Source organism: Dromaius novaehollandiae, chromosome 3, assembly GCF_036370855.1.
Source record: "Dromaius novaehollandiae isolate bDroNov1 chromosome 3, bDroNov1.hap1, whole genome shotgun sequence".
Classification (NCBI taxonomy): Eukaryota; Metazoa; Chordata; class Aves; order Casuariiformes; family Dromaiidae; genus Dromaius; species Dromaius novaehollandiae.
The window spans coordinates 118,204,968-118,228,703 of NC_088100.1; the positions used below are offsets into that span (position 1 = coordinate 118,204,968).

At 41.3% G+C, this 23,736-nt stretch overlaps 1 protein-coding gene across 2 annotated transcripts in view; it reads right to left on the reverse strand.

Annotated features, from left to right (window-relative positions):
* Positions 1-23,736, reverse strand: part of XDH (xanthine dehydrogenase) — a 55,645-nt gene that overhangs the window by 15,522 nt on the left and 16,387 nt on the right. For both annotated transcript variants that reach the window (XM_064509930.1, XM_026094681.2), the window contains exons 8-25: positions 23,089-23,157; positions 22,590-22,676; positions 21,122-21,263; positions 20,232-20,324; positions 19,240-19,391; positions 17,622-17,715; positions 16,646-16,755; positions 12,627-12,811; positions 11,934-12,108; positions 11,210-11,299; positions 10,369-10,538; positions 7,729-7,852; positions 7,062-7,181; positions 5,433-5,529; positions 3,589-3,713; positions 2,607-2,740; positions 1,007-1,094; positions 303-389 (exon numbers count right to left, since the gene is read on the reverse strand). In XM_064509930.1, coding sequence (XP_064366000.1) covers positions 303-389; positions 1,007-1,094; positions 2,607-2,740; positions 3,589-3,713; positions 5,433-5,529; positions 7,062-7,181; positions 7,729-7,852; positions 10,369-10,538; positions 11,210-11,299; positions 11,934-12,108; positions 12,627-12,811; positions 16,646-16,755; positions 17,622-17,715; positions 19,240-19,391; positions 20,232-20,324; positions 21,122-21,263; positions 22,590-22,676; positions 23,089-23,157 — 2,142 coding nt within the window. The remainder of the gene's footprint in view (positions 1-302; positions 390-1,006; positions 1,095-2,606; positions 2,741-3,588; positions 3,714-5,432; positions 5,530-7,061; positions 7,182-7,728; positions 7,853-10,368; positions 10,539-11,209; positions 11,300-11,933; positions 12,109-12,626; positions 12,812-16,645; positions 16,756-17,621; positions 17,716-19,239; positions 19,392-20,231; positions 20,325-21,121; positions 21,264-22,589; positions 22,677-23,088; positions 23,158-23,736) is intronic.

A 23,736-nucleotide genomic window follows, 5' to 3' on the forward strand; every position in this document is an offset into this window, starting at 1 on the left:
CATTGTGCAACACGTCTCCCATCACAGCCCTCTTCATACAGTTGTAATGCAAAATAAACTTTCCTGACCCTTTTGCCTAATCCAAGTTATTACAGCATCAATAAGAATTATGTGGCACATGCCAAGGCAGGCCAGTTGGCTCAGAAAACAACCGAACCACCAAGGTCTATTTTCAGTCATATCAAAGAGCAGAATGTGCAAGCATTGCTGTAGACAGCAGTTCTCCAAAGTCAGAGCAAAAAGTTGCCCACGGAAATATGCCCAGGGAAACAGTTATCCATCAGAATATTTCTTCTACTTACACCCTGAGAGAGGTCTGCAGAGTTGCCCCCATTGCAGTAGTATGACACCTCCAAACTCTTGACCTTCCCATTCTTCATGAAGCCAACCTGTCAAGAGAATCTCTTCAGTAATGTTTTTTCTACAAAATTTTCTGTTTCCTACCTCCCACACAAAACTCAGTGGACCTCACACAAACAAAAAGTGCGAGGCTGGCTGTCCTCTGCTGTAGCATAGGACAAGCAGTGGCAGTACCTGAGGAAGTAAGGGCCCAGGTAAGCACCTCAATCTTGCCTCAGAGAACACTTCCGAAATTAGTGCTGGCCACTTGCAGCAGCCACATCCTCCTTAATGGGATTTTGTTTTTTAAGCAGTTGGATGAGGATGAGAGAGGAAAGCCAGTTAACAGAACAATTAGTAATGCAATACTGTAAACAAATTGGGGGCCATCTAAGAGCAATGTGACTGTCAACAGGGGCACAATCTTGGCTTCAAGGAAGAGAGAAGTGTTCACTCTAAGGTTAGAAGGAAGGACCACTGCAGCCCACAGAATTTCTACAGGACTCTAACTGGCAAAACTCTATAACCCAGCTGACAAGACCCATCTGCAGCAGGAGAGATCAGCAGTGAAACCGGAACAACGAGTTTACCACAGTATCTTACTGCTCTCTGATGCTTCAGGTAGCAACATCAAGAGGACATGCATTCATTTTATGTGCATGCACACCTTGTACCTCCCCAGGAAGGGATGCCTTCCACCACTTATCAGCATGTCCTCATCTCTATCCAACATGCACCGCACTGGGCAGCCAGTTCTGTTAAAGGAAAAGATACATTTATCAGGCAAAGCCTGAAATGTGCTATACGGTTCCTACAGAGTAAGGCTCTTCTTTTCTGTGGCATTATCTTTCCAGAGTGGCAACGGCTACATGAGTTAGGAGTAAATTGCCTGGATCATATATCTTACTCTTAAGAAAATGGCAAGACTGAGTAAAAAAAGAAAAATATCTTAGAGATTGGGACCTGTTCTTGAAAACTCTTGTAGAGACTCCTATTTTAAAAAGGATAGTTTCTTATAGGCACAGATAATAATAACAGAGCAATTGTTGTTTTCTGGACTATTTCTCAAGGCACTCTTTTGGCTCTGCTAAAGAAAATACCGTATGAATTACGAAATAATGCTAAGTAAGGTACTAACTAGACTTCAATTTGACCTTGTCTTTAGTTGCTTATTTATTACCCATGGAGGATAATATGGAGGAGAAAAGGAGCTCTTCTTCATTTTCTAGCAAGCCTGACCTCCCAGTGCCTCTCTTTAGGTTGCAAAAGTATCTAAAGAATGTCATAGATGTAATTTCATTACCTCTGGAACATGAATTCAGTAGTTTGGCTGACAGAGATAAAAAGAATAAAAAATGACTATGTATTACTGATTAAGTGGAGAAAGCAGAAGGTCTGCTCGGAATGGAGAAAATAAAGCTGGTTTAAGTGCAAGAGCTTCATTTTGGCTATTCTCCTCCAAAGATACTCTATCAAATTACTGCTATGTTCCAACATACAGCTAACATTAACAGCAAGGAGCATCCTAGCATACAAGAGCAATACTGGGAAGGGAAGTGTTACATACAGTGCACAAGTGTCATCTCACAGGCCACATTCACTCACAGCCACAAAAATTTGCACAGTTAAAGATGAACCCACATCAAAACTCCAGAAACCAGAAGCACATTTACAATCTACACTTCACAAATGGTTACAATGTAGGCTGATTCCATGAGCTTTTAGAAGTTTGAAAAGTGGGGTTTTCTATACTGTGGCCTGTCCCTCTTCTTAAGGAAAATCCAAAGACAGCAGGGTTTGCAGAAGAGCAGAGAAATGGTAGTGCAAGGCCCATGTCAGTAGCAGATTTTTGAGTACAGAAGAGGCTGTCATACCTCAATTATACAAAACACAATCCAAGCAAGGCTGCTGCTGGCTTTTGAAAGGTTTTGGGCTGAAGTGAACTGGAGGGGCAGAGAGTTTGACACACAAGAGTTTTAGGAGAACATCAAAGGAAAAGCAGAGCAAGGTTTTTCCCTTTCTTATTTACATAGCAAAAGCTGACATGCCTGCATAAGCACAGCCCCTTCCAGCAGCTTCAGTTCTCCTTCCATCTAAGAGCCCATTAGACACCTCCTATAGGAACTCCCAAGCTTGCTACAAGCTGTACAGTAAGAAGACATAAAGAGTCTTTGCAGTGCCCCAGCACAAATGGTGCTCCAAAATGGGCAGCCTGGGACAGGTGAAGTCTGAAAGGAAGAAGCACAGTTCCCTGTACCCAAACTTACTTGAAAGCAGCCACAGCCACCACAGTTGACAAAATAGTATTTCTAGTCTCTTTTCCTCCAAATCCTCCTCCCATTCTTTTCACTCGAACCACAATGCGATTTGAAGGGACTCCTAATGCATTAGCAACAAACTCCTAATGAAGAACAGAAAAGCAGAGCATGTGAGGAACTGAACTGGTGGTAAGAAATAGATACCAAAATATGACCTGTCTTAGCTTTCTCCATTCTGCAAACTTTGCAATAGTGCAAGTATTCTATTACTATTGCAGGTCCTATTGGTCCTGCAAGTGGATTTGTTGCAATTGGAGCCAGCAAGCCCAGTATATCATCTCTGAAATGAGAGGGTGTACAGTGCCGTAGCAGATAGAATAAGATTCAGGAAGACACTGACATGAAGTAAGCTTACCAAGGCATGGATCTCATTTAGCATAATGTTTGAGATCCCTTCCACACTCTCCATTCTCTTCACTCAATTATGAGAACTCTGGATAGTCTTGGTGTCCACAACAACTGCACCACCATTTGAAAGTGAATGTAAATCACAAGGGAAGATTTATAGGGAATAATGCTTTTCTTGTTGGAAGTCAGTAAGTAAACGGGGCAAAGACATCTCATAGTACCAGTAGCCTGTCCCACAAGGTGGCAGGGTCGGTCTATATTGTCAGTGTTTGCACTACCTCTCTTTCTGACATGTCGTTCAGTGGCCATGCCTATTCACCAGCTAGCCCCATCTCCAGAAAATGGTTAAAGATGTAATCCAGGCACAGAGAGAGGTGCTGCCAACAGAAATTTCTCCATCACCTGGAAGTGAATTCAGAACACCACAGAGCTGGATAGGGACTTTAGATCCTATACCCCATTCTGAGCCAGTGTGGCATTTTTATACAAGACAAGCTAGGACAAATTGCAAAGCAATAGTTTAGCTAGTCTAAGCACTGAGAATCAAATTCCTTTTAGGCAGCAGGCTAGTGAGAGACAGTACCTGTGTCTTCATTAGGTTTTGGGTTGACACAAAGAGTTCCATTTCACCATCTTCCCCCTTTGGCACAGCCACAGTACAGTGGGTTTCCAGATAAAAATGCTCCTGTCCACCAAGGTACATCTCTCCTACAAAATAGAGAGAAAGAAATGCCTCATAGATAGGCTATCCCTGGAGTCATAAGAGATCTCCCACCATCTGTTGTCCATAAATCCTTTTGAAAGGTGTTAAAGGAAACTCTTTTGCCCTGTCCAGCACCAGATATCCCTAACCTTCCAATTGACAGTTCCAGTTTGTTGGTTAAAAAAAAGAAAAAAAAAAAAAAAAAAAAAAAAAGGCACCCCACTTTCTATAAATCTTCATTCCAAATCACAGGTGGGTGGCATCTCACCTGACAGTGCTGACAGTGCAATTTTCAGCTGTGCTACGCACTGTTAAATCTCAGAAACAACCTCCTTTCCCAGTCATGGCCCTGGTCTATTTAGCTGCCATGAAAGCTAGTTTCCAGAGCACTTCCCAAACGCTGTTCCTCTCTTCCTTCTATGCAACTCGGTGACAACAAAATAGCTGTCTTCATTAGGTACATCCATGAGAAATGCACACTTGGGTGAGACAATGCCTGCTGTGGTACCTAGCAGTGGTGTTCTCCCTGTCTCCCTGAGGGCCTTAGTCTGGCATTCACACAGTATTGTGGGCTTTTAAATGAGCTATTCTTATAGCTCAGAACAGCTTCTGCCTTGCCTGGCATAGTTCTTTTCAGTTTATATAGTGCTCCATAAAAAACAGTTAACAACAGCTTATGAATCCCTTGAAGTGCCAGCTCAAATGGCTGACTGTAGAGAAAAGGTCTCAGCAATGTATAGCAAAACACAGCAGATGACAGAATTGGAAATGGTTGTTTCCATTAAATAACACCCTTCTTCCCCCATAGGAAGGGGAGCAGACATGTTACTCCACGGTCTCCGAGTATAAACCTTCATACCAGGCCTTCTGTCTGTAACTGATTTAATTCTCTTCCTTCTCAGGCCTGGCCAAGGGAGGCAACACTCTCTCATCGATAAATACACAACTCCCTGAAGGTCTGCAGTCTTTGACTCTTCTTTCAGGAGCTACTGACCAATGATCTATATCGAGCAAGCTACTCTTGGCTATTCCTGGTCAAATGATGTGGTTCTGACAGAGTATTCTCGTTCACAGCTCTGGCACTGTCCCCTCTTGACTCTTACTGTTATTAATCAGTTGATGCTAATCGCTGTGTTTAGCCGTGCTTCTAAACCCTGCCTGCCAGATCTCAACTGCATTAAACCAAGAAACATACCAAAACACTCATCCCCAAAAACAGGCCAAAAACAATGTTGAGAAAGTGTCATAGAACAGTTCCATGTTCTTCCTGATACCTACAGGCACAAATGTTGGTAGACAGGTTTTCAGAAGCATGTATTTTCACAAATTAAAGCCACATAACAGGTTAAAGAAAATTGACTTTCTATAAGATTCAGACCACTCTGTGTCTGGATAGGAAAAAGCTCCTATACGGATACATTTCAGGAAAAAAATCGCTATGTAGAACATTTGTTCAAGAAGTAAGTGGCCTTACATTGGAAGAGAAAGTTTACAGATGTACTATTTCCCGTGGGAGCATCCAAATCCTTTTGAAACTGAAATTAAATCTTTCATGAGCTATTTGTATATAAACAGTAGGTTAAAACTTAATATGGAATCAGTTCAGCCCAGCAAGCCTTACTTGCATGAGTCCAGTGTCGTATGTGTGAAAAGGAGGCTTACAGTTTGACTTCTTTTGTCACAAACTATCCTATTTGAAAACAGCTATTAATACTTATTCTCACCTTCCAAAATGTGATCAGATTCTTCAAATCCTTTCTTTACATCTCCCTTATCAAGCTTTCTTATAAGCTTAAAAAAGGATTGTTTCTCAATAGCTTCCTAGGAAACAAAATAACACAGTAAGTTCTTTATGGAAACACAGTGACAACAACACTTTCTCTTACTGAAGAAAAAATTTCCAAGATAAAAAGCACAAGAACTTATCAGATACTAATTATGGTAATAGCCAAATGACTTGACTTAAAACAGTACAAAACAATTTTTAACAACACAGCAATATTACAGAAAGCATCATAATTGGACAATATTAGATTGTTCCCTGTGATCCATTTTACCTTATGGACCCAGAACCCCAAGTTCGTAGCCACCAGAGCTACGACTTACAACTTACATGAACTGATGAACTGCGGTCCATGGCTTGGGGCAGGGGAGAAACACAGAGAAAAGAGAGACAAGGAGCAAACTAAATCTCTCAGAAGAGATGAGAACTTCTGCAAAAATAGTTCCCTTTGGAGTCAAAATATTATAATCTTTCTTGACGAAATTTTAAAAACACATTTCATTTTTGCCAAAGCTGAAGCTTCCATAATAAAAAAGGACTTTCAGAAGATAAAAAGAACAGCACATTTTTGTCCTCGCTATCATTTTGCAGGTTGAATAAGTAGCTAAAAGCCTCAGAAAGGAAAAAGTTCTCAAATGTTGTTTGTGAACTCCCAAATCATAAAAGCAAATCAAAACCTTTGTGCACAGATGACAGTATCAATGTCTGTATGAGACAATGCACAGACTCTTTGTATTTGCATGAATACAATTCACATTACAAAACACATGGATATGAAATATTGACCATTATAAAAAAATTAGAAATCCGCGGTTCTGATTTCTCCCCAGTGAGAATGGCTTCATACATTTTTTCTATCTGTGAATGCTTTCTTAGATATTGCCATTTGCTTTTACTCTCACATGAGGAAAGCTTGTTAGTAAGTCTTCTGTTTAAAAAAAAAAAGGCATAAAATAATCACAAATTGGTGACATTCATTTCTTCAGCTTTGAGAAGATCTGCTAAAGGACTGTATCCATACAGTCAGCGGAAATGTCCACTGTGGAGACATAACTCCTGAAAATTAATTTCATCAGCTTTAGAAACTAGACAAATATTCTGCAGAATTGCAAAGAAATAGTGCAGCTACAGAGTGAGAAGGGACTTTTTCACACCCTCTTATTAAGTGTTGTAAATCAGCAAATGGAGAATGAATGAATACCAAGCCAGCAGATTTATACCAGAGAAAAATATTGAAAGTAAGCATCTGTGGGTAAGAATGTAACTGAAAGCAATCTTGTTAATTTAAACAGATTTATGTTGAGTGCAATGTATCTCCCAGAGTCTGTCTTATTTGTTACAGTGTCAAATAATGTAGAAAAAGTTAAGGCACTCCCAATTAGTACTGCAGCAAAGGTATATCCTCTTTATATTTCAATATATAAACTATTCTTTTTATCTGTATCCTGTTGCATTCCCATCACAGAGGCAACAAAACACATGGTTAAATAACCCCATGTGTGAGAACAGAGATTAACTAGTCATCAGGGGACCACAGGTTAACTGTGGAAGCAGATCTGAGCCATCTTACCTGAATCGTGACAATAGGTTTGAGCTCTTCATACTTAATCTTCACAGCTTTAGCCGCTCTTCTGGAATGTTCTTGTGTGTCTGCAAGAACTGCACCGATGATATGACCGACACAAGTGACCTAGAGGTAAGAATAGGACCTACGATCACTTGTTGTATGCATATGAAGGCACTGTAAAGTTCATGATGATTTCTCATTTCTTCCTTTTGTGCAATTCTTTGTTGGTTGTTTGAACCAGGCTTTTTAAAAATAGCTTTGAATAGGATGAGGAATAGTCTAATATTAGCTGAGTGGCTAGAGCTGTGGTATCTTGCTTCTTTGAGGGCCAGATTCACCTTCACTGCATAAGAGCTATCTGAATGATATATAGCCAAAATTACCCACACCTTGTCAAGGAAAAACCTGATTGCAAATAACTTTGGAAAGTAACTGAATGACTGAGCCTGTATCAGTTGCCTACAGCTTAGAGGAGAATGTTGCAGACAGACAGATGTGAGGGGCACAGAGCAAGGAAACTCAGGCCCTATTGAATTTGGCAGCAAGATTTCTATTGACTCCAATGCAGTCAGGATTTCACTTTGTGTACAGTGGAGGACTTCACTGGACAAGATGAGAAACCCCATCTCCTACACAGTGTGATTGAAAGAGGCTATTTTTAACCACGTACCATGCCATCAGCAAAAACAGTTTCATCGTTAGCAATGCCAGTGATGTTACTCCCAGGAACATCCTTCACAGAGACAAAACACACAAACCCAGGGACAGTCTGGGCTTCAGATGCATCTATAGAACTAAATAAAGAGAGCAGGAGGAGCAGAACTGTTATTTTTCATTGATCAAATTCTGTAAGTGCTTATAAGCATGAAATACCAATGAGCCTACAGACCTGATTCCCTGTGGTCTGGCTATGCAAAAGAGGAATTTGTCATATGAATATCATGTGATACCAAGGCAGAAATGCAACATATTGGACTTAAATCATTGGGAATCTATATAATAATTTGGATCTTGATAGTCAGTCTGATACCCAGTCTGCTTCTTTAAACTATATTGTATTATACATCTTTTGGCTGAGACACATCTGACATTGACCTCCTGATCATGGCTACTAAAGATCTCTTGGCACTTTTATCCAAAGACAGACTGGTGTTAGTGATGGCCTGTCCTCTTAGCTGTCCTGATTCTGTAAAGGCAGGATTCCTCTCTGTGCATTGATAAACATGAGATTTTACTGCCTACACATAGCATCAACAGTGTGTTCACCTCTACAGAAAAATGTGTCTGTGAGTCTGGAAGAAGTTGGTAAGTACCAATTACAAGGAAGCTGTAGAGTATTTAAACAGACATTAAAGAAATGAAGCTCCAAGAGACAAAAAGTGTCATGAGCAGTCTTCTTTGGTAGTGAGCAAAAGAGGTATCCAACTAAAATGCTTGCCTGCTTGAGTCATATACAGATTTAAAACTAAGTGACAAGCGAAACAGAATGTAACTATAAATACATTACAAAAGACTTTCAAGCTCCCTTTGCAATATTTTGTACATTGGCTATGCAATTGTCTTGCTTGACAATAGAGCTGTTGCGAACAGAAGAGCAGTGGGTTTGTTTCTAACTGAATGATTCACTGTCTTCTGTAAATTGCTGTAATTTTTTCAGCATGCTTGTATAGATTCCTGAAACTCCAATACAAAATGTACCTGAAAATAGTTGTTTATGCATCCCAGTGTGTACCTGAAAATAGTTGTTTATGCATCCCAGTGAGTTATGAACTTAAAAAAAATTAAATGTATAAATGAACTTTCACACATGAACTCTTAGACAGAAGGATCCAAAGACAATGTTATTTTTCTTTGGAAAGTTCACGTTCCCGTGCTTCTGCAATAAGGCCTCAGAAAGAATCCCCGGACTGATTTGCTTAGTCAGTACAGAGGCAGATGATTTCTAATTTACACTTAGTGGTCAAATCCTGACTAAGAGGAAGTGGAAGTTTTCTCATTAATTTCAACAGAGCCAATATTTTGACCAGCAAAATACCTCTGCCATCTGATGAAATATTCTACTACATCCTCTGCAGAATGACACAGACTTACGGCTTGAAATGTGAATGCACAGTGCAAGTACAAGAGTATGTGCGCACCAACCTCTAGAAAATACTGCATATTGTGATCACAAGCATATATCTGATGCTTTCTCTGTTGCCCCATGTGCATGGGTAATAGTAGCAATGCTTATGTGTTTCTGGCACTGTCAATTACCAAGTTGCGACACCTAAGATTTAACTATGATGACAGAGCAGTTTTGTTTCATAACTTAGGAGTCAACTACATCTGCACATCCATGACCACCATGCTGCCTGTCCTGTATTAGAGCACTGTGGGAAACCTCTGAGCAGGAAGCCTAAATAGGCAGGAAGTATTGCCTAAGGAACAAACAGCACATCACAAGGCTACTGAAGATGACATAAGGCAGCATAATGTAGAGTGTCCCACATCAAAGCAGTTGAGAGCAGATGAGAGCCTGCAGAGCCAACACAATGTAAGGACAAATAGGGATTGTGTGGGGCAGTCAGTACCGCAATATAACACCATTAAGACTCATATGAGAATGCATAAGACATTATCTGCCAGGGTAGGCTATTGAGAGGTACTTAGTCAGCATGGTTATGAAGTATGCATTAACCATGCTCTGTATGGACAAGACACGTTTCAAGCCAGCTGCACTTCCAGCTACTGACTTATCCACCTTGCAGCTCTATATCTATTAGCTGAGGCTAATTTGTATAGGCTGTGACGCTGAAGGATTGATTATGGCCAGAACAAGCAAGCACTCAGCAAGGTAAAACAGAAGATGGTGCACACACAACTGACCACACACCAGTGGGAGTGCTGTAGTGGAACTGCATGTTGCAAGCTGAACTTTTAGGTAGGCAAAAAGGTGCATGTTCAAGCTGCAAGCTCAGGACAGGGATTAAGATGACATCTCTTCAGACATTGTGGGGCTCTCCTATCCTGCTCCTTTTCAGTCCTGCGCACGTAAGAGATGGGGCACGCAAGAACACTGCTTAGGGGCTAGGACTTTGTGCTCCAGCAAAGCTGGGAGGTCAGTGTTAATTCCCTTATACTCCCACTGAAGTAGATTTGCAAGAAAGTTGTAACACACACTGCTCACCTCTATGTAATGATGTGCAATGAACCGGAATTCCCACTAATGCAAGAACCTTCCCCTCACCCCCTCCTTGACAGGTCAGTGTTTTCTAAGCCACCAGACACCGGATGCTTGCAACATCTGAAACTCAGGAGCAGCACTTACAGGATCTTAGCGTGGGCTTTGGTGCTGGTGACCAGTGTTAGATACAGTTCTTTCTCATAGTGAGGGATGTCGTCACAGTAGACAGCCTCTCCACATGCTTGTTTGGCTGCTGAAAGGTGCATCAAAGGCCGGCCCACCATATCTTCAGCTGCCTGCCCTGTGGGCACTTCCTGGAGTAAAACACATGGCTAACTGCTGCTGCTCCTATTGCAGGGGACACAAACATTGACCAGAGAGCAAAAGGCAGGAGATGCATTCTAGTAAGATTGGGAAGGCGAGTGCTAAGTCCTGTGGGAAAGGAAGATAAACACAATGGAGTGGCTACGCAGAAGGGGCAGTAGAGAATGAGGTGAAAGGGCTTCAATTCTTTGAAATTGCTATAGAAGAGAAGGATTTGATGTGACAGTTGGCATGAAAGATTCAAGTTCTACAGCCAGCTTCTCCTCTCAAAGCTAAAGAGAACAGGTCATGAGCAGAGAAACAAGGAAGGAGATATATCCTGAATCCAAGGCCTGAGAGATGCAAAGAGAGGCAGGCTGTAACTGTGCAGAGTAGAACTCTTTCAGTTTGGATACAGAGCTCTGGCTGCAGAACAAAAGTGCTACCCACAGCAATTTTTGTGAAGCTAGACACTTTAGGAACAAAGTCTTGGGCAATGACATGAAAGAATATTGTATCCTAAAGCAAGGAAGGGACAGAGACCCAAATACAAGTCTCATGAATGGTGCAACTGCAGTACGTTCATGTATGGTCCATATTCAGGGAGGCAACAAGACAACAAGCAGCATAGTTTGGGCTACAGAAAAGCCTGAGCCTGGATCATGTAGGTACTGCTACTTACTTGGAAGAGCTGAACATTTGCAATGGGATCTTTGTGAAACAGCTCTGTGGCGCTGATGTAGTTGGAGGGGACGGGCTCACACAGCTTATTCTGCCAGGGATACATTAAAGAACAGTCATCTCCCCTGCCAGTACCTTTCTCACATTCCCCAGTAGCTCAGGATATTCTCCTCTTTCCCTCAAGCTGGAGTTTCCCTTCTAAGGTACCAGAGTAACCTGCAGAGCCATGAGGGGCAGATGGGCCAGTGGAGGCTGGTCAACAGAGTACAGCTGTTGGTACTGTGTGGCAGAAGCCCATAGTCGCCACATAGATGGGCCTAGCACTCAGCTTTCCGTGAAGATAACCCATCTTATGCAGGGTAAAAGGCAAATGAGAAGAATAATCACAGCCCCACAAGAGCAGGTGCAGTGCATTAAAAACAGGAGAACTCCAGGAATCCTCCCATGTGCCCACAGAGCACTGTCTTTCCACAGCAATATGGGAATGCCAAGAGGAAGCAAGTGGGCAGAAACATCGGTTGCTTTCACAAAGGAGGAGCAGGGCAGCTCTGGCAGCTAGTGCAACAGGGAGTTTTCTGTCATAAAATATTCCCCTCATGGCCACCTGCATGCATGCTAAGTCTGCCACTGCATCTGCTTGTATCTGAACCCTCCTCATGCCTTCCCCATCCAGGGAGCACACACGGGCCCATCTTTCCCAGCCCTCCTTCGCCAGCAGCACTCACAGGGCCCTTGTGTTGCTTGCTCAGTTTCTGAAGCACAGTCAAATAGAACTTGAAGAAGAAGCTGAGTGTAAGTGTGCGTCGGAAATCCACCATCCCACCAGGCGCAGAAGGAGACAGGTCCATCTCACCCGCCAGCAAGTGGCAGGCATCCTGCAGCAGCTTCTCATTCCAGGCTCTGCAAAGGAACACAGTGATATCCAGTCCTTACTTAGCCCTAAATATCACCAGGGCAGATTAACTCATTGGACATGGCAACTCCATTGGCTCTCAAGCGACAGCCACCTGCTCTGTCTATAGTGTTATGTGTCATCCTTGCTCTCATATTGGGCATATGTCTTCTGTTCTAAAGATATGGCAATGCCATTAAATGATGAGTGCAGGTTTCTCAGTCCAGTTTGAATGAAACTCCATTTTTCAGGCCATCCCTGTGCCTAGCTTCTGCCCATGTCTAGAGATGAGTGCACTTAGCAGGAAAATGGCTCTCTGAACAAGAGACTGACATGAATCTTTGAGGAAAAGAAGTACTGGAAGAAGCAAGGCTTCGCACAGAGCACAGACTGCTGCCGAACTGTAGCTATGCTTCTTCCTCTCCTTTTGGGTGCTATCAGAGAGGATTCAGGATACTTAAATTGCTCCTGTAAAAGTCAACATTGTTCCTACTAGGCAGCCTTTCAATCACAGAAAAATTCCTACCTCCCAATGAGCTCTTGGCAAGTTTTTATTGCTAGGACAGTTGTAGGAGCCATTCCTCCATAGCTCAATTTAATCTCTTCCACTTGGCTAGTGCCTTCCTGGAACTGGACTCTCATCCCACAGGTCACAATAGCAATGTCATCCTCCCGACGTGAAGCTTGTTTGAAAGCTGAGAAGTACTCACCCTAGGAGAGAGGAAAAGATTTCTTTATTCTCTACCTTGGCATGCTTTGGAATATAGACATAGACAAGCTGCTGGCCTGTCCCTGCATGGATGAGCAATTCCAGGGAACTGTATCTGGCCAATTCCCCTTGCAGTGCCAAGTGGGACTTGTTCAGGCAGCAACGGATATTGTCTTAAGATTCAAAGATTAAACTTATCTAAGCTAGGATTGTGTACGAGAGGAGCTTTGATGGAGATCTGCTGGTACCTGTCACATTTTTTCCATGTCTTGGGAAGAGGAACCAAGACAGAATTTTTGTACACAAACAAGTTTGCTCTTCCTCAGTAATTTTTTATTTCTCCCAGTCTGCTAAGCTGTTGAGTTGGAGGCCTCCTAAACCACTTCTCTTCTTGCTCTTTGGAAAATCTTTGAACTCTGGAAGAACTGAAAACAGTAATCACAAATGGATCCCAGGTCTAGAATGGATCAGGCTAAAGGATATAAAACTTCAGGCTGTTCCTACAAATATACTTCTCAGCTACTACCCTGACTCCACACAGCAAGGAACTTCTTTTCAAGGCACCAGCAACTACCACTCACAAAGCTCAGCAGCTCTTTCATAGAGTGACGTGCAACATGAGATTAACACTCTGCCAGTTTACACCAAGTGATGGTATCACCCTGGAGCCATAGCAAACTCAGTTTTTCCCCTTCCCTGTCCTGCAGAGTATGACAAATTCCCATTCAGGTATCCTGCAGATTAAGAGAAGAATCAGATCTGATGACTTTGCATGGCCCTTCTGGAGAGTTTGCTGCCAAGTTTTTTCTATAATGGCTTAGCCAAGTGACTCTGCACAGCACAACACTCTGTTCCATTAATTATCTCTAATCAGAAGTGAGCAACACTTCTTCCATTACTGTAAAGAACAATTCCTCTATTTTTGGCAAGGCGTGTAGTTTCACAAGAGTCCCATTTTGTGCATCAAGATCTCATTACTGGAGATATAACTGAAACAGGTGTTTCATTTCCTGAATTCAACTAATTCATGGGCAACCTGCAGATAATAGCCAAGGAGTATCAATAGCATCCTCTCAACAAAGACATTATGCCACTCTGCTTGTTAAAGCAATTAGCCTTCAAAGAGGAGAAAAGCAGCCTCTTCCCTTATTGCACACTTCAGAGAAGCTTTCCAATAATGTGATTACAATGAGAAGACAACACTTGCTCTCATTCCTCACAAGAGACCATAGTTATCTTGGTGCCAGGTTCTATGGAAGACAAGGCACCTGCTGTTCTTCCTCACTGGTAGCTAGGAAGCGAGGTAAGGTCAACCATTACAGCAGCTGCCCATGGTTGCCCTTGTCTACCCTACCTCTCAGTAACACAACAGAGCATGTCCCCTTTGGGCTTTTACAGTGAAAACTTCTAGGTGCTAGTTATCTCACAGGAGAAACACACTTTCATAGCAGAGGAAAAAAAAGCAACCCAGACTGCTAAGGGCTGCGCATGAATCTAAATTAGTCTCCCACCCTGCCTACTAGAGAGAAGGCAATACCAACTAGGAGCACACCAAGAGCGCCACAGGCTCCAAAAGATTTGTAGGCAATATCTACAATAGCAAAAACATTGTTTCCATGTCATGGAAATGTTTTTTCATGTTTATTGTTCCATGTTTATTCAGTCCACCACCATGGAAGAGAGAAGTCAATAATGACATGAAGGTTGGAGGATACTAATTTGAGAGATGAAGTAAGACTTGATCACCTTTTCCTGTCTCCCCAGCAGGACAAAAATTGTGATACCATGAACCTGTGAAGACAAGACTGAACGTGACAGTAGTTTAAGCTTAAGGTAGTTTTCTTAAGACAGAAATATACAGCCATAGTGTTGACAGGCTTTTTCTATTGAAAAAACAGTAAAGATTTACATGATAAAGAATAATGGTATCATAAAAGATTAAATAACAGTGACAAACAGGAATAGGAAGATGTACACAATGAAAAGGATATGAAGGTCTGATGGTCATTAAGTGAATAATAACGCAGATGGTAGACAACATTTACTAACTTCATCTGGAACACAAGGAATGTTTTTATAGTCCAGAAGAGAAAGAGGGCTGTTAAACAGAGGATACGTCCTGTTCTAGGAATGCCATTTTATACACTAAAAGATAAGCATTGTTTTCTCTTCTGGAATCTGCTTATATACATCTTTATTCCAGTGAGATGTTTCCTTTCCTAAACACTGTCCTTGCTCAGCTGCATCTCCCTCACAAATACAGACTAAAAAACCTTTTTCCTGAACAACTTCAACAGCTGACACACAAACTAGCAGGGGAAAGAGGTTGTTACCTCCTCTCCCTTAACAATCTCTCTGTGTGATAAAGCCTACGAAGATTTTAATCCCCCTACAGTAAAACTAAATAGTGAAAACTGCTAAACTTCTTTGGTCTAATTCTTTATGTTGTTTGGCCAGTCTTACACTTGCGTAACGAGTCATATCAACACAAGAGGTAACATCAGTTTTAAACAAACATAAACCAAAAAATCAGATTCTGCTGTGTACTGACACAACCCTGCTTCCTGCTGTGAGGAAATCACAGTTCCAGACGACTTCACCTGCCTCATCCCAGTACCTTCAGACAGCTCTTGAAGAACTTTAGTCATCCTGCCTTCATGTTTGTGAGCAAAGATCACCCAAGAATCCGTGAAATAGAAAGTTCAAAAGTTATTTTAGTTTTTCAGATCAATGAGCTGCATATAACCTCCAGATCATGCCATTGCCCTGGTGGTAAAAGTTTATTTGTTTTGTGAAATTTGCCTAGAGTATGAGCTTTTTTTCACAGTCATATGGATGGAGGAACATGTTGTCCATTGACTCCCTCAAGCGTGTCTCTCTGGTGCTTCTTGCAATTACTACAAGTTCACAGCGGAATCACCCAGAAACAGATAGAAAAATAATCTTTTAATACCTAGACACAAAAAATAGAGAGGATAGACAAAGGATTTTTTTGGTTCTATCCCATAATACGACAGCATTTCTGGAAAATCAATGTTTTCCCTTTATAAAAAAAGATATGTCACTACACTGTGAATCCTTTCATGTTATGACTAATGGCCTCAAGCTCTAAAAAGGTTCTTAATACCTTCATTGGAATAAAATTACAGTCTGATGTTCTCAGTCCTAAAGGGAAAAGGAGAGTTCTACTTCTTAGACACTGAATCAGTTGCAGCTCATGCTGCTACAGAAAATAATTATTCATTGATCTATGGGAAGGACATTTTGCAGGCCCAGTTGAAGTAGCAAGTCCACATTGCCAAAATGTCAAAATAATCAGTCCTCGTGGTTTCAGTCTTACCAGACAAGGTTATGGAAACTGAACTTCCCTCTTATTCCTACTAACTTTTTCCCAGTCATTTTCACATTTCTTTTCCCATTCCAGTTCATAGAAATTAAACAGGAACTTCAGCAACCTTACTTCACTTATTTCAGGAATTGCTAGCATCTTTGCTGCGCTATGTTGCAAACAGAGAACTTAGACCTTTGGGAACATTAAATTGTTATCTTTCATCAATACTGAATGTATTCATAAAACTACAGAATGAGGTGAGGTTTCTATTTATTCCACTAAAAAACTTCTTGGTCTTGTAGCAATTTACTACAGAGCCCACCTCCCCTTACTTATCAAAAAGAGAGACATTCACCAAATAATCTATGTGCTTGCTGATCCACTTGGGATTACATAAGCATTTGGAGGTCATTCTTCAAGAAAAAGTGCCTAACGTATTTAAACTAACACCCAGGTAACACCATTTTAGCTCCACTGACACTGAAGTCTATTCCCTCTAGCTTACCTTCCTGCTGTAGGGTATCTCAACAGAGAGAAGTATTTCTTCAGGTTTCAGTATTGTCTTTCTGTATCCAGTGAAGAACTTCTCATCCATTGTGATAGTCCTTTTGCCCTCTGTAGAGCAAGCAGAGATCAGTGGTGGATGAATAAATAACTCAGATGAAGAATGCCAAATATATGCGTGAAAGAGCCCTCAACCTACAGAAATTATTCTTGATGTGGTATCAATTTTCATTTTTTAACCCTGTTTCACCAAATCAGGAAGGATTTTCTCAAGTTTAATTTGATCCTCATGGAATCTATGATAGCTTCTGTCTACATATGATGTTTCATCTGCCCAGGAATTGATCATCAGAGACCTCTCAAAGTCCTGCCTCCTTCTTAAACTAATTAAAGCTGAGCCTCCAGGTAAATCAGTTTCCAGCATCCCAAAGTAGTTCCCTCTTTCCCCTTCCCTTAGCCTACATACAAATGCATTACAAGAGAAAGTCATTGATCAGAGAGTCCCCTTAGTTCTCCAAAGGATCATATTTCAGAAAAAAATTCTTCTTAAGAGTAAATACAAATTGAGACATCTTTCTTCCCTCATAGGCAAAAACAGGTATCAATCTTTATCTGAAAAATCCACAAGAATCCAAGTATGACAGTGACAGAAACAACCTCACGCCTATAATATGCTTCTTTTTCATGAATGGACATCTTCAACCAGCTCTTCACAAGGATGTGTCTGTGAGTGCATGCACAGTACCAGAGATTTATTTTAATAAAGAAGTTAAAAATCCTTTAGGGAACCAACCTTAGGTCTAACCTTAAGTCTTCACTCTTAGAAAGGGCAAACCCCAGAGGACTCAGATTAAGCCTATGTTCTTTAATGCTAACATGCACTTTTCTCAAGTTCTGACCTGACCTAATAATCAACAGGAAAGGACTGATGACTATCCCACCTCTCTTAGTGCCACAGGGAAATGTAAGTAACTCACCATTTGATATCAGAGTCAGTTTGCTTCCGCTTGCCATTAACACAGGATTTAAGTCAGAGATTGGGCTTGCTGTCATTATGTTCCCACCAAGAGCCTAGCATGATAACACACACATTAGATAAATACTAAATAACAACATAAAGATACAGCGAGGGCACCCTGTAATCCTACATTACTTCATATGCAGTGCACTAGAGTATATCAAAATAAACTCAAGTGTAGCTAAACTTTTTTGCTCACTCAGCAATTTTAGGCCTTTAATGCAGTAGGAAAAAAAATACAAAACCTATTGAATCAGTTGCAGTCCCAGCCAATAGCAACATTAGACTGAAACAGTTTTAGGAATAATCTTTGGGTAATGCATCAAAACAATGTTCAAAGTATGTTCAAAGTACATATGCCCTATGATGCCAAAATTCAAATACAGCAGCTGCAATCAAGGGAAGACCCATTAAAGTAGAGCGCACATTTTCAATGACATTCAGGAATCCAAGCTTGTTGGCTGCAGTACAAATGTATAGCACAATATCTTGTAGAGCAAAATCTTTTGTTTGGCAGGTTGGCTCATCTGCCTGCCAGACTTTTTTTTAATTTAATATATGGAGTTTGAACTGGCTGAACCCATCTCCTTTGACCCCTAGTTTTAGATAGCACAGAAAATACAAAGAAGAGGCCTCAGATCTTATATTCTTTGCACACCCTGCTGAAATTCTGCCTTTGCATCTTCCAGGAAAGCTACAGTATCCCTGTACTGAAAAGCTGTGCAGATCAATTTTTACTGCCTCTGCAGTGATACTCCTCTCAGATGTTGCACTGAAGTACTACTACTGCTGTGACTGCTTCACACAGATCTTCACATTTCAAGGCAATGTGACCTACATAGTCTCAGGACATAATAAAGACACTGTAACTCTGCTTTCAGCACCAAAAGCACACCTGAGGCCAAGCAGTGCCTCTGTGTTTCAAGCAGCTCCTAATATCACTAAAGTTCCTTTCACAACTTTCTTCTCCCATATCAGCAGAAAATGAAAACCTCTACCTACAGGAGAAATAGGAACAAAATCAGAACCAAAATGCTTTGAAGCAGTGTCATAAGTCTCATCTCCACCAGGAGCACTGGCAGAGATACCATCAATGGCATATGCATTCTGTCACATGCATGAGAGACTGTTTTTTCCAGGAGAGTTTCACTTTTAAACAATGAAATTTATCCCTTGTAGAAAACCAGCAAGCCTCTGAAAATTTGCTAGAACTGATGCATTAACCCTCTGACCACTATAGCTATGCTAGCAAAAGCCTACACATCTGCTTCTTTGAAGTTTTGTCCATCACTCTAAATGCATTTTTGTTAAATTGCAGCCAAACTTCTCTACAGTTTCCCCCTTTTATCCTGACAATAGCAATGGAAGACATGGACAACAGCTGGATTTGTTGTATCAGTGTATCACAGACACCAGCTGAGACTCACGTTGCTATTCAGTTTGAGGTTGTTTTAGATGTACCAAACTCTTTGCCTAGGTTGCATGAGGAGCACATGGCACACCAATATTGGATGAGGAAGGCCAGCTCCTCAGACTGAGCTTTCAATTCCAGTCCCTGGTGCTCCCGAGTCACTTACTGCAACATTTCTGATCTGTGGCCCTGCAAACCACCGCAGCTGTTCAAGGACGGCCTGAAACACCTCTGTTTTGTAAGGAGGAAGTTCTGCCACTGCTTTTCTCAGCACCTCCTCTATTGAGCTCAGGGTACAGGCAGCCCCAAAGCTGACCCCTAAAAATGAACAAACAAATGAAAAGAGCTGTTTTTCTTTTCCCCAAAGTCAAAGTACAGGAGGACAGCTATAACTGTGTCTACAAACAAAGCTTAGATGCCACTGAGTTTAACTGGACAGCAGGGTTTGAAAAAGACATTCAGTCATACCATTTTATTCTGCAGAAACAAAGTATGCGCTGCATACAAACATCACATCCTCAGAACAAAATTCACTTCTAAATCACAGATCGTGGTGGTACTGCCTCTCACATGATCCCACCCACCCACCCACCCTTGTGTCCCAGTGGACATAAAGGATATTCCATTCCTATAGGTGTTACCTGGTCTTCTGAGAACTGAAATCCAAACCCCTCTCCACTTTTCACATCTTAAACATGCCACTAGGCTGTATATGAAGGTGCCAGCCAAGAACTGCATTGGGCCATACATACTACATTGTTCCTGTTACTTCTAATTATTTTTAAGTTTGACCTCCCATGATGAAGATAAATGTAATACTTCACCTGGACTGTTGAATCCAGTGCATTTTCCTAAAATTATAATAATTTTAAAACTTTTCTAAACAAAAAATTGCACATTTACTCCCATTATTAACTCAGTTATTATACATTAAACACTACACAAAGTGAGGTGAAATGTCTAACATATCTTCAAGTAAAAACCCTCTCCGATTCTCAAGTTATTTGTACATATCGCTAGCTTGATTCCTTCCATGGCAGTGTCACTAATGGATATAGAAAGCAGTTTCTAATCTTGGGCTTTTCCTGTACATCCTCTTTATTATTTTCTTGGAGTCCTCAGCTCATTTCACAGGCATTTAGTCTCCTTTTTGCTCACCTTTTTCAGTGTGCTGAACAGCATTCATTTCAGAGATCCATGCTGGTGCTATTATCACTGGATACAGCATGTTCTTTAACCTCATCTCAATACCTTATGGAAAAGTAAGACTCCTTCAGTTACACAGAGGTGACAGACAGCCTAAGTTAACTGTTTCTCAATGAAATGGCAGCAGGTCTATTAAAGAGTTAGTGTATCAACTATATGTTACACAGAATATAAAAGGTAATAGAGACACCAGACTAAAAGCTGTTTTCTACCAATACTGGAATTCTCACATGGAAGTTTTAGGGACCTTTATCTAGACTCGTGCTCACATAACATAGCCATAGCTGTACATAATCCTTCAGGAAAGAAGAACGAATACTATGAAGCAAACAGAACTGGGGGGATGTGCCCTGAATTAATTGTTCAGGATAACAGAACTACTAAATGTATATTAACTTTCTCCATCACTCCTTTTGCTTGCAGAAATATGTATTTTGGGAGAAATTCAGTAAGACTGAGTCCTGAGAATTTACTCAACTTCCTGAAAATCTTTCAACATGCAGGTTTCACAGCTCAATTCACTTGAATACAGGGACATTTTGTGGTGTGCCACTCCCCTCCCTGTCAAAAAAGTGTTTTTTCTGTGCCTCTTCTCAATAATCCACGAGCACAAAAGCTCAGAGGTCTGGATTAGCATATTTTTGTTTGACTTAACAAAGGATGAGGAAGAATATTTGCTGTGAAATCAATCCACCTGAAAAGAAAATTTATCCTTTCACATGCCAGGTAGGCAGGCATTTAACACCAATGGCATGAAGGAAGTTTAAACTTGCACAGTTTCCATGTAATGCTACATGGAAAGTTTCCAGCTACTGAAAACAAGCATTTGCCCTTCCTCTTACCCACTTCTGTGTTTCCTACAACAAGTTTGGCATTGGGGTACTGGGATTTGAGGGCCACCAGTTCCTTGAGAGTTGTAGGCTGGATCCACATCACACGCTCGCCTTTGAAGCACATCTGCTTCTGCTGCTTGTTACTCTGAGTCTGCAAAAGTGAAATGAGATGGAGTTCAGACCCTACATCAAGCCAAGAATCCCTGCACACCTCTGCCCATGCCTGCTCCAGGCCAGGCTCCTATTCAGCTGGGTTACTGACAGGCACCTGTGAGCACCCACACTGTTGTTGGCAGTCAGCTGTTCTCCATTGTTCATCTGGCATTGACAAGACTCTCTCTCATGCTGACCAAAGGCTTTTCCCTCCTGACACTGTCAGGTGCATCCTGCTGCCACATCTCCTTAGCGAGATCTCCTTTAGCAAGGTCTATCTGCCATGAGTTTTGGCAGGTGTTGGTGGTTTCACTCACCTAAGGAGTAATGGGTTTTTCAGTATTGTCTCACTGTCTTTAGCACTGCTGAATTTGAATTAACACCTGTTAGGCCAGATTCTGGTTTCTTTTCTAATTCCCTTTGTCCAGTGACTGAAGACAAAAGACTAACATGCCTGCTTCCTAGCAACAGCAGATCATCCCATAGGCTGCAGAACTTCTCAGAAAAGAAGCAGAGGAGCCCTGTATACATATTGCGTTATGTTCTGTAAGACCCCTATAGAGCTGTAGCTCGTGACACGTTTGGCCTGGGCTAAACTGGGTGCAACAGCAGAACTAACAATGGAATTTTAACTGTTTGTTAAATGGGAAGGAAACTGTAAACACGCTAGACCAGACTCCTGGCTGGGACACTCCTGTTGCCATGCAGCTCTTCTGCTGAGAGAAAAGGAGGAAAGCTAGCTCCAAAAAGACAGGAATGAAACAGGTAGAGAAACCAATCTCATATAACTTTTGATGTCACTGTGATCTGGTTACCTTCTACTCTTTTTACTTTGAGTGGAGAGAAGCTGGTCCTTCTGGGCTGTTGTCTATTTCAGACTTATTCTCAACTATATCCCATAGTTTCTACTTTTCTCCCTTGACTCTAAAGGGAGCACAGAGTGATTAGCTCAGATATGGTTGTGTTTATTGCAGAGGATCATGTCTGACCTAGTAAACTGAAATCCAGGTGTCAGCAACAGTTCCATCCCCAGATAGGCAGTAACCACAAAGGAAAGCAAACCTAGAGCAGGCATGTGTGGTGATGAACAGAGAGGGCAGCCACCAGCTGGGGGAGGCACTTGGCCTGCATATCCTCTAAGCCGCCCCAACTGGCAAGGGCCTTTTATAAAACATAGAAGCATTCATGCTCATGTGTCTTGTTTCATCAGCATTCGTCTTCTGCAGTGCCATTTCCTCAGGGCAGAGACAGTGGGGATACTCAAAGCCTGTGAGGAATGATGAAGCCAATGAATCGTATACTCTTTCCTTTTAAATGAACTTGCCATTAATTCTGGTGGGAATATTGGCTCCTGTGTAGGATCCAAGGGCTGGAACTCCGAAGGATTGAACAGGCTGGAGGACATCATTGTCTATGAAAAAGAAAATGCAGGTATTTGGGAGGCAGAGAAGTAAGCTTTCCACATATACCCCTAACTCTTTCCTCTTTTTTAGTCAAATGCCTCTTATTATCTTGTGGAGCAAAGAATGGCAAATATAGTGAACAGATGTCACCTGGACAGCATTTCAAGTTCTCCAGTCAGATTTTTCTGGAAAAAAAAAAATGCAAGTCTACCTGAAAATGCTTACAGGATTTTGCCAATCAAAACTGACATCACTTTCACATTGGTGTATTAAATGACACCAAAAATACCTTCTCTGAGGTAAATCATCATAAAAGCTAGTCCAAACTGCTTTGCATATAGACAACCAAATTAAGTGCACAATTAGGCTTTGGCACAGAGCAAACAAGATAGAGAAATAGAGAGTTCGGCAGGGCCTTACCACATTGTCTTCTTTTTCATTCATGCAGCAGCCTGGACCATTGGCTTTTCCTCCACAGCAACCCCCATTCTGAAGAAGAAACAAGCAGACTTCAGCTATTCAGCACGAACTCAGAGAATTCCAACTTCTACATGATATATTCCTCTCCTTTTAGCAAACTCTGAATCACAGAAACTTTCAGTAACATGTTTCATTAATAAACTATTTTGATGAACGAACTCTAAGCAACTGTAATTGCTAGAGTATTCCACACAACACTGGATGTTTCCTAACAAAGAATTCACAACAATTCCCTGGAATTTCCTAACAAAGAATTCCACTATATTCTCTCTTTCTTAATTTCATTTTACACTCATACTACCTTATGCCCTAATTCTCTCTTTTCATCTCTGTATTTTTTGTATGTCAATGGGTACATAAAAGGTAATGAACTTTTTTCCACTGAATTATCCCAGAGGTTCAGATTGTACAATTTATTGGAATTGTGATTAAATTACTTCATTCATCATTGGACTGCAAAGTTTGGGAAAGAGCACATTGGAGAATTAAATGGTTTTGAGATCTGTTATCCTCATTCCACAGAAAAATGACTAGCTTCAATATCCCAGAAGCTGGTAACACATTGCTTACAGTTGTCCCCATGCAATT